Below are 11,262 nucleotides of genomic sequence, written 5' to 3' on the forward strand. Positions count from 1 at the left end.
GGAATTCTTGTAGCAAGATAGCAAGACCTGCACTAAAAATAAGAGAAAAGCGTGAGCTAAATCTGCAGTGAGATCATGCTCTGGGTTCCTAAAGACATATAATTAATATGCAAGATTGAGCCATGTTTGTATCTGTACAGCAGACAGAACAAGAGAAAAACGTTCTAAAAACAAAAACAAAAAAAAAACAACAAAAAAAATAAAATGTTAATTTAAATATTTTGGAACCATGGTAGGGAAGAGGGAGGCATAAGTATGAAAGCACACAGTAGCAGTTACATAGACCTTATTTTTGGGGGTGACCATCACCATAAGCGTAGTATTGGTTAAAGCCCTGTATAAATGTTTGAGTTAACTTTCTAGCTAGCCACCAACAGAATTTGTGATTCTCCTGCTAGCCCCCAGGTTGTTTTTAAACGTAGAAACAACTACGAAACAGACATGCATGCTTTTCAGGCAGTTCGTACTTGTTTTATTACCATTTTTGTAACTGTTAGTATTTTCATATCTGGACATCTTAAAAAGAATTTTAGATTTACAACTTCAAAAGACACTTACAGAATCATATGTCTTTATGACAACTACTCTACTGCACTGTATACAACTTCGTTGCCCACTTTGTGTCCCCATCTATATAGCTCAAAACAAGTGAAAATGAGATTTATGTTCACATTCAAGCTGCAGGAAAACTCAGTTTATGGAAAATGATTAAGTGACAACTTGCAATTCAACTATTTCAGGAATCAAGAAGAGCATACACGGAACTATACATTTTATCATTTTATTAGGAATAATTCCAAGTGGGTTATGAATAAACTAATCCATTGAGTTTGATGAATTTTCCAAAATTTCTTTATGAAGATATGTTCACCAACAAACAGTAAAACTTCAGCAGAACTATTATACACTGGGCGAAAATAGTCAGGCTGATACCAAAAAGCAACATGCAACATAAAAAAAGATACAATATAAAGGAAGACAATCTGCTGAATATTAAAAACAACCTCAACATGAGCTCTTCGCAACCAGCACAGAACTATTCTACCCATCGAATCCAATTCACACAAAGGCAAGTTGGGCTAATAGAACCCAAAGATTAATAAAAATGTTCCTCAGTGCAGTAGATTTGAATAGTGTTTTAGAGCATTTTCTTGGCGGGAACAAGCAATATTAGGAATTCTTCTTGGCAAGGGATAGAAATAAATACATACAGAATGCTACATTTTTAAATCAGCAGACTGTCTGAGGAATGAAACAGGGCATCAGTAAACTAAAAGTAGCAGGGAGAAAAAAATTAAAACATTAATTTATCAGGGCTCAAAAAGTATTCAAAACAGATCTCAAAGATGTCACAATAACTATATTCAGGCATTTAGACTAACAAGGGGAATAAAATCAGAAGATACACTTTGTCCAAGTTAAGGAGATTTTTACCCAAGCATATTGCTACCTTTGCAACATGTAGCTCGGTAAACAATAATTGGCAACAAAATAAGTTGAAACGCTTTAATATCCTGCCCAAATATCAGTTCCAGATACTGTAATAACCAAGATGCAAACTAATTTTGTTGTAACAAGCCTAGACCACTTATATCAAACATGTCCCTGGTGAAAGAGTCATCCAGTTTGAGTTAGCGTTTTGAGAGTTCATTTGACAGCCAGTCAAGTCCCTCATACAGACCAGTTCCTTGCGTAGCACAGGTAGCTTGGACGTACCACTGTTAACACAGAACACAGACAAAAAAAGTAAACTTAGTTTGAATTTTGCTAGTATTTAAATTATCACTGTGGGTGACGCTCAGATCAACGCTCAAACATTCTTTAAACATAGTTTTGTACCACAGAATCAATACTGAGCAGAGGGTATTTTCTAAAGTTTTTAAAAATATATACATGATAGGTAGGGTTTAGACATCCAAAAGCTCTGCATTGGCCTAACAAAAACCAGAACACTATTTAGTTCATCAAGAAGAAAAGAATTCAGAATTTGCATTTGTTTTCTATGCAGGAAGATAGCTTCTTCGTTTTCCAAGACAGCTCTCCAAGAAATGGGTGTGGAATTATCTAATTTAATGGACCTCTAAGACATCTTAAATTATCATCTTGGTGTGTCAACAAAGAGACTGAGTATTACCTAAAGATAGATGGTTTATGTGAAGCAACCATACATCTCTAAGGCTTGTGCAGATGGAATCTAATGACTCAGCAGCTACTTAATTTCCTCCCATCTCTGGAGAGGTAAGAACGCAGAATGCATTTTCTCCCCAAGAACAGCTAGTACTGAGACAACAGGCAAGCCCACCACACTCTTTGTTAAACATTGACAGCTAGAGTTCAGTAACAGCCTGGAGTATTTCTATTTTTCCAGAAAGAGCTAAGAGATGAAACACCTGCAACAGCTGTACAAATTGGATTATACTTCTAAATCACGTATTTTGAAGGAAAACCTTAAGCACTGTCCACAGACAACACATCTTTCTACAAAAAGAGGTAGAAACTTCCCTTTCCTTTAAAGAAATTATTTTTATGATATACAATAAGGGAAGCCAGAATTAGCAACCAGGCAAGTTCAGCACTTACAGTTCTGCTACGCAGGGACTGAAGACCTAGTTTATCTGTCATTTCACTGATTGCCATGGCATTTGGCAGATCTTGTTTGTTTGCAAACAGAAGCAGCACTGCATCTCGCAGCTCATCCTCTTGAAGCTAATAGGAAAAAAAAATGGCCACGTTATTGAATTATCTCTGTTAAGAATGTCAACGAGCACTAAAGGAATCTAAATACTGTTTAAAGCATAAATTTTTTAATTCTTGCTCCTGAAGTCGCTAGCAAGTCCATAGTGAAATTTATCTGGTACCAACATAACTTCCACACGTAAGGAAATATTCTTTCATTAGGCATTTAAATTTATTAGGACATTGGTGCTGAGAGTTTCATGGCAATCTGTTTTACTAAAATTGTTCTTCCATCTGCTGCATTTCTCTTAATGTTCTAGCAAATGAAAGAAAGGTTTTGACACATTGGTAGTTCTTGAGCTAAAGCACTCTATGGAGTTGTAACTACAGCTCAATGCACTACTTAAGCTAGCACTAACTGGTACATACAGTATGCACTCTACAAACCCCCTCAACTTGAAAAAAAAAAAAATCTGTTCAGGAATCTGATACATAAAAAAATAGAAGGTATCAACATTTACCATTTTCTGCAGCTCTTCCGCTGCCTCCTGGATTCTCTCTCTGTCATTGCTATCCACCACAAAAATGAGGCCCTGCAAGAAAGTTAAGCAGTTTTGAAAAACCATTGTAAAATGCAAACACGCAATATCATTTTAAAAATTAAAGAACTCTTATGGAAGCAAATTTAACAAAAAAAAAAACAAAAAACCAAAAAACACTGTTCAAGGAATGCAAGATACCTGTCTGAACAGCTACATAATGAGTAGCAACTGCAAAATTAAACTACATCTTTTAAATAAATTAAAAAATAAAAATCAGAAATGTCAGTTTATATGCTAGATTGGGAACTGTTAATTTGAAAAACAAACAAGACAAAAACAGTAAGGTTTCATAAGCTAACATATTACTGAATACTGACAGATTCTAAGGGCTTCATCCTTGCCAGGCTATGTTCATGACTAAGACCTGAAGCCTTCAGGGTAACAACCTAGCTTCCACTAGAATAAAATCTGGGTATCCTCACAACTTTAGGAAGATAGTGAGGAACCCTTCTGACAGGAAGGAACAGAAGACAACGTCCCATATTTATGCTACAGAACACAGAGTATATAGGGTACAAAACAATAAGTCTTTACAAAACAAGTAATTAACTACTGTTGTCTTAAAACTCTTACCTGTGTATTTTGGAAATAATGCCTCCAAAGAGGTCTAATTTTATCTTGACCACCAACATCCCAAACCGTGAAACAGATGTTTTTGTATTCTACTGTTTCCACATTAAAACCTGAAATAAAAGAGTCAAGTAGTTAGAAACAGTTAATGCTATTGTTAAAATGGTAACTCTAATCATGTTAAAAGAGCAACTTCAAGTGCTACTTCTAGCAATTAAATTCTGATAAGCCATTTTATTTTTGGGGAAATCAAAAATAAAAGTGACTGAAAGAAAAAATAAAATCATTTACACCCAGGTACACCACCTTTAGTTCAGAGTCTTTCAGCCACAACCTGCTGGAGGCTCATGGTGCTTGGGCTAAGTACTGATACCTCGTTGATTCCCATACTCCTGAGCATTTGCTGCTGGCCACTGCATCTGACAGTCTGGATGCATATTTGGTGGGACACAGTTGGACAGTTACTCTGCCATGGCATTACCAGATCTTAAAAATTATTCTGAAAAGCTCACATTTGTCTTAATTCCTACATTAACAGCAAGGTCAGCAAATTCCTACCCTCAGAAGCCCACTTCCAGAGCAGAAATACAGAGTAATGAGAATGAAGACGAGAATTGGTTAAAGACATCAGAATTGGTTATCTTACCAATAGTGGGGATTGTGGTGACAATTTCTCCTAGCTTCAGCTTATAAAGGATGGTTGTCTTACCAGCAGCATCCAAACCAACTACAAGAAACAGAAAATTTGGCTTAGTTCACAATAAGAACTACAACCTCTCCATTTCAAAAGGTAGGCCATTTTAAATGCAGAGTATTAGCTTTTTTTTTTTCTGCCCCAAGAGGATACAACTGTTTAAATACTCTAAGTCACTGTTGATATAGTACTGTATGCTTTGCCCCACCTTCTCTACCCAGCACCGAGACAGAGCACAGGCAGCAAAGAAAACAAGCTCAATAACACATTTTCAACCACAACCTACAGACGCAGAAGCTTCTAGTCATCTTCCTTCATGTTTGTGCTACTTACGTTTTCTCATTCTCTTTGAAAGTTTCTTCTCTGTAAGTCAAGATGGTCTTAAGTGCCTGGAAACATTCTACAAGCAGAATGTCACTTCTAACTGATCACACAACTACTACTCTCTCTCATTGAAGCCCCTTGTTCCTTCACCAAAATATGCCTCTTGCAGTACCAAAACCACAAGCATGTTAGGTATAACCTGCCCTCCCTCCACATAGACCATAAGGCCTGTAACTCTTTCCATGACATCACTTCTACTCATTGAGACCCCCAAGGATGCTTTCTTTAGGAGACTCTCTCCACTTTTGATCCTTATAGAAGGCCTCCTGCACTGGAATTTGCTCTTTTGCTGTTACAACTAAAATTAAGCTTGCAGTTTTAAAAGGCAAGTTCTAGGGTAAAAATGTGATCCTTAAAAAAAAGGAAACTGCAGCCTTGAAGCTGTTTTTCTGAGAAGCACCACTGACATTGTAGGCACACACTGTAGTTTCCTAAAGTTGTTTGTGCAACTGCTTAGCGTTAGACATTTCAGAGCTTGCAAGAGCAACTCAAAATACAGTTATTTATGTTATAATCCAATGCTGAGCACAAACACCTAAATAAAAAGTAGGTTCTAAGCACTCAGCAAGCAATAGCTTGAATAAGATGTCTATTTGTGCAATTTAAAATTTTTGCCCAAGCAAAAATAAAACCCACATAGAAGAATTGAATAATACTTAGAGCAGAAACCTACTGTCATCCTTTGTTGATAACACTGCTAAGTGTTCTCCACTAATTTCCTACTTGGTGACTGCCATACATAAGCTTTGAGTGCTCAATGACTTGACTACTAATAATACAACCATTTCCTTGGCATTGCAATAACATGGAATTGAAAATACCCTACTTATTCAGAACGAAACCCAACTCTTAAAAAGCTGCCTCCTTCTCAAGACAGAAACGGCTGTTACAGGAAACTATTTATAAAACCTAAGCGTTCTATATTTCAATACCACAAACAAGATCATACATGTGAATGCAGTTTCTTTGGTATTGTTATTGTGTAAAAAAGCATTGTTCTAAGTATTAATATAATGGAGTAAAAGGGGGAAAAAACTACCATCAAGAAAAAGCTCTTTGAGAAGGAATAGATTCCCCAAATGCTCAAATTAAAACTTAAAAACCTTAGAGTCTTACTTAAAGTTACTGTCTAAGTATTGGTCTAGAACCAAACGCACAAGAACAAAAAACAGAGTGCAGTTTCACAGGAACAAGTCATGAAACTTGTAAGCATTAGCATTTTCCCCGTATCACTGAAGTGCCAGGTAGCCTTAAAAAACCCTTTAAGCAAACTCTGAAACCCTCATACACTCCATCTAAACTGAAAAACAATCCTTTAATAGCACAATGCTTGAAACCCAATATTATTACATAGGTCATCCTCAAGCAAATGTTTCTAGGATGCCTGGATATTTACAAGAAAGCATATTGTGTACATGCATTGTATATAAAAGTTTTCCAATAAGTGAATTTGAAGTGAACCACCAAATTAAAGATACACATGCTCACAAACTCTCCCCAGTCAACAACAACAAAGAAAACAGAAATTAGTCAAGAATTTTAAGTTGTCTGACCTCCAGAAACAATTGTCCCAGCTACCCACCCTGCTCTTGCTCCAGAACCTCCTGCTGCCTTGATGGCATTGACAGGCCACCTTAGCTCTGCGAGCACAAAGCCCAGAGCCTTTGCTTAAGCCCACTCTTATCCACAATTTTCATTAAGCCGTTGGACTTTGCACAGAGGCAAGCTGAGTTATGGACAGACGTTTTCTTCTTCTGACTCCACTGTTGAGACAGCAGCTTTTAACAGAGGGAAAGGGTTTCTGCAAATCGTCATGAGCCCACTCGCAGAAACTGCCACTTCAAGTCAAATTAGAAACCTGAAGTTTAAATTATCAATAGCTACCAGCAGCATAGCCTCTGTTCATACTTTTTATTCCAGTTTGCTGATTTTCCCCTTTTTAAAACAAAAGAAGTCAGAGTACCAAGTCACTTTTAATTTTTAGAGCCACTAGGAAGCTTTTAGGAGTCCAGCAGTTTACACTACTTGCTGGATCATGTGTTTTCCAAGAATAAATACACTTATGTTTACTCTGTAACACTAAATGTAAATCTAGGAGTTACTTCCGTATCATAAAGCTTAGGTGTTGATCTTGATAGTAACCTCAATTTAAGTCTTAAATCCTCAAATAATATAAATTTCCAACTCTAGATGTCCACTCTGCTCCCACTGTGACTATCCATTGCCAAGAGGACAAGGTGTAAGCGTAAGAATCTCGATGTAGGGTATTACAGCCAACACTTACAGCACAAAGCACAGAGGTTACAATTCAAGTACAAATGGGAAGCTCCGACTTGCACTTGAAACAATTTAAGTCAAACATCCTCTTCCTCTAGCTAGAGAAAAAACACCTACAGCACTTCCAGCTGCTGTTAAAACAAGGGTAGTTCTAGGTCCTTTACTTCTCTTCAGGATGTTTTATTTATAGTCTGTCCATCACGCTTCTACATCTCCAGCATGCAGTTTGCTTGTCCCTGGGAACAGCAACCCCAACACCACATCACACCCCCTCCAACAATCCCCAGCTTCCTACTTTGATCGGAGAGGGGGTGGGAGGAGCTTCCACTGGATTTAACTAATTAAAGAAGTCTACCTTGTGACAAACAACAGCTTGAAGATAAACAAAATTACTGTAGCCCAATTCATTAGAGATGGCTACTCCTTCACTTCTTTTAGCTCGATACCAGTTCTCTTAACACTTGTCTTTATTTATCCTTCACATACTAGTCCTCTTTCAGGCTTAGTTTCAAGTGGTAACTCTTTGGAGGCCCCAAAGGGGCAATTCTCAACACTGCTTCAAGAAAACACATGCATGAAGAAAGCCAACAGCATGCAAGTGCACAGTAGCTTAAAGAAAATAATAAAAAAACCTGCTAAATAGTTGTGTTCTGCACGATAACGTTCCCCAAAGAATCTGGCCTTTTTTTAAAATGAATGTAACAATTACCTTTGTATTTGAAGCTTCTGAGTAGCTATTATCTTGGTTACCATTCACACAACTATACCAGAAGATAGCAGGCTAAATTATGGCACTGAAAGGCACGCAACACGTACTGTTCCTTTGTAAGCATAAGAAGTACGAGTGAAGTTTTAGAGACACGTCCACGTAGGATCAGGACTGAGTTTCTCTGCTGTAATGCCCTGGTTGCCTTGTCTAACGGTAAGTCATTTGATCCTTCCCTTTTGTTATTTCTTTTCTCTTCTCTTACGTCACTTCCATTTATAAAGTAGATCCAGGAATTATTTTACATTCCTTTCTTCAGAAACAAGTTAGTATTTCTGGAATGCACCTTATTATTCAAAGGCACCTGAAAAGCAAGCTCCATAATGACATACCAGCCACCTTTCACTACAAATGTAGCTTGAGACTATAAAAGATGACGTGCTGTTTGCTGTTGGCAATGAAAGTTCCAGGTGCCCTCAAAACACTCGATGATATGTACTCAAATTCTGCATAACTCAGTAACATCGAGTCTGTTTTACAAGCTAGATTAATTCTACTTAACTTGAATTTCAGAGAAACACAAGAAAGCTGTGAAAAGGAAGTATGAATTATAAATGAGTCATCTGTTCACTACCAACTCACTCCTATAATATTTCCCCCCTAAATATTTCTTCATGAACATCTTACCCCATTCAGTTACTTCATCAGTATGCCACATGCAAAAAAAAAATTAACTGCCTAACCTTACGAGCTCATTTTCAAAGCATAAATCTAAAGTTACCACCTCTGAGGAAAAGTTTAATTCAGTCTCAGTGTTCAGACATCTCTCCTCAAAGTGGCAACATACAATGCACAATGCTACATTGAGCTTCTTTGACACTTTACAGGTGAATTATGCAGTTCACAGTACATATTCTGCTTCTAAACACCCAGTTTAGGACCTACGCTACACCCTCGTCATGATATAGGAAACAATTTTCCTCTCATACTACCTAACAAGCATGGAGCATTCTCCTGCTCTCACCCTGCCCTACATTTGAATAGGGTAAAAGCACTGAAATCATGGTCAGAAGAAACTGATGCAGCAACTAGCAGAAAGCACAACTCCCTAACCCATATCTAACCTCATTTGAGCTAATTACCGATGAAGAAACTAAAGCCCTGGCAAGTTCTTTTGATTTGTCTGGTGTTGCGTGCCTGTTTTGATTATTTTGCAGAATGCAAAAGAGCTACAAGCATCATTGACACCATCTCATGTTACAGTCGCGCTCATTTGAAGATTTCACATCACTCATTTAGAGTCATATGAAGAGTCCGACTGCTAGGCAGACAGTCAAATCACTTCCTTGAAACTAACAGATGTCCTGTGTTGTCTCAAAAGACAGAAATTACTCAGGTTATTTTGAAATGGATGAGAGTCTCTCATTTCAAGCACAGAATTTACAATAAAAATTACTGCGCGTGTAACGAAGAACTTTGTCATCACAAAATGTATGCAGAGCATGAAAAATTATCATTTAAAAAAGGTGCATTTGGTGTCTGCAGTGCAGCATTAAGGCTGAGCCAGCGTGCCAAGAAGTTTCATAGTCAGGCCCCAGCCCTATTGCTGGCTACGTCGACGTAAGCAATTCATAAAATTTCTTAGGACGAGCTACTCCAGACAACTACGAGTCAAGTTCCACTTGCTTTGGTAAAAGAATGTGAGAAAAAAAAAAGGGGGGGTCAAGATCCGGTTGTGCATAAAGCTCGGCAGGGTGGAGGAAGGAAGGGAAGAGTTGGAGCGGAGGAGGAAATGGTGAAGGCAGGCAGTGTGCGCTCGCTTTGACCTTTTGAACTGCAACCTTACAGTGGGAATCTTCAACAGCCCCTGGCTTCGGCTGCTGCACGACGAACCATAACCCAGCCCCAAATAAATAATTACGGCCAGGCAGTAAAACTCATTAAGCATTAAAAAAGCCAACCTACGGGGTTTTACGGTCTCGTGCATGGAGCGGGGAGGAAGCTCAGCGCGCAGATGCTCTGCCAGGGCCTCTCCTTTCGCAAAGCAGCGGCGCCGAGCCCTCGGCTGCAGGAACATCGGCCATGGCGGGGCGAGGGGCGAACCCCAGGACCCCCCCCAGCCCTCAGGGGCGAGCCTCGGGGTTCAAACAACTGCCGGGGGGGCGGCAGGAGAGGGCGAGGACGGGTGAGGAGAACAAGGATGAGGAGAAGGATGATGAGGAGGATGATGAGGAGGAGGAAGGGCGGCCCCCCCGCCACCCCCATCCTCACCCTTCGCTCCCCAACGACCCTGAGGGGAGCGGGAGGGAGGCCGTGAGGGGAGGATGAGGAGGCTGAGGAGGCCGGCGGGCAGGACGCGAGGCCCGGCGGGCCCTTACCCATGAGGATGCGCATCTGCTTCTTGCCGAAGAGGCGGGAGAAGAGCGAGGAGATGGTGAGGCCCATGGCGGCGGCGGTGGTGGTGGTGGGTGAGGGAGGGGAGCGCGGCCCGGCTCCGGGGACGGCTGGCGGCGGGCGGGCGGCGCCGATTTATATGGGGCGGGCGGCGGCGGCTGCTCGGTGCCCGGAGCCTCGTCGCTCCCTCGCTCGCTCTGTGCCACGTCACGCTCGCCACGGCCGCCCCGGCTCCAACGCGGACAAAATCACGTCACGCTCGCCACATCCCCGCCCGCCGCCCTGCCCGAACGCCCAACGGCGGCGGGGACTACATTTCCCAGCAGGCGCCGCGGCCGCTCCGCGCTTCGCTCCCCTCTCAGCGCCGCCGCTGGTGCGTGCCGGGGGGTGTAGGCGAAGGGCTTCGCTCCCGCCTCGCCGCTGCTTCCGGCTGCCCGCGGAGCGCGGCATGCTGGGAAATGTAGTCCGCGGGGCGCGTAGAGGCCCAGGCCTGGCATTGTGCGTGGCCACAGCTCGCCCCCCGGCCCCTGGGGCTCGCCCACGGGGCGCCTCCAGCGTCGCTGGCGTAGCCAGCAGGGCCAAAGGGGTGTGAAGAGCAGGAGAGAGGGTGGTTTTGGGCGGTAAAACAGCCCCAGAGAGACCCCTAAGATGTCCTAGTAACAAATAGACAGTAAAAAAATAAACAACAAAAAAAGTCAAAATAAAACAAAACAGCCCAAAGCCCCAGCCTCAGGAGCACTGATCGCAGCAGGTCTGCTCCTGACGTTGTTTCTCTGACTGGAGCCAGAAGGCGCAGAGGGAATGTAAACAAGGTGATGCTGGCACCAAGGTGTGCGTGTGCGGCTGCCCCAGCAGGAAGCAGGCAGCGCACAGACATGGGAATGAAAACTGAAAGAAGCCACGTTTTAGTAGCAACGTGTTCCTTTTTGGGAGGTATGATGTGAGAAGGAAAATCTCTG

At 41.3% G+C, this 11,262-nt stretch overlaps 1 protein-coding gene across 1 annotated transcript; it reads right to left on the reverse strand.

Annotated features, from left to right (window-relative positions):
• Positions 1-449: 449 nt before the first annotated feature.
• ARF4 (ADP ribosylation factor 4) lies at positions 450-10,557 on the reverse strand. Its single transcript, XM_032194159.1, has 6 exons — positions 10,288-10,557; positions 4,495-4,575; positions 3,852-3,961; positions 3,198-3,269; positions 2,581-2,706; positions 450-1,718 (listed from the first exon to the last, which is right to left on the reverse strand). Exons 1-6 carry the CDS (start codon positions 10,352-10,354, stop codon positions 1,632-1,634), a joined length of 543 nt encoding a protein of 180 aa, XP_032050050.1. The 5' UTR covers positions 10,355-10,557; the 3' UTR covers positions 450-1,631.
• Positions 10,558-11,262: the final 705 nt, after the last annotated feature.

Source organism: Aythya fuligula, chromosome 10 (genome assembly GCF_009819795.1).
Source record: "Aythya fuligula isolate bAytFul2 chromosome 10, bAytFul2.pri, whole genome shotgun sequence".
Taxonomy (NCBI): domain Eukaryota; kingdom Metazoa; phylum Chordata; class Aves; order Anseriformes; family Anatidae; genus Aythya; species Aythya fuligula.

What these genes read in the sequence shown, in the direction of transcription:
- ARF4 (XM_032194159.1), bottom strand. Translation starts at nt 10,354, where the DNA reads ATGGGCCTCACCATCTCCTCGCTCTTCTCCCGCCTCTTCGGCAAGAAG. An exon ending in CACCACAATCCCCACTATTG is followed by an intron (nt 3,962 to 4,494) that starts GTAAGATAACCA and finishes CTTTTATTTCAG; the next exon opens with GTTTTAATGTGGAAACAGTA. An exon ending in CGGAAGAGCTGCAGAAAATG is followed by an intron (nt 2,707 to 3,197) that starts GTAAATGTTGAT and finishes TTTTCCTATTAG; the next exon opens with CTTCAAGAGGATGAGCTGCG.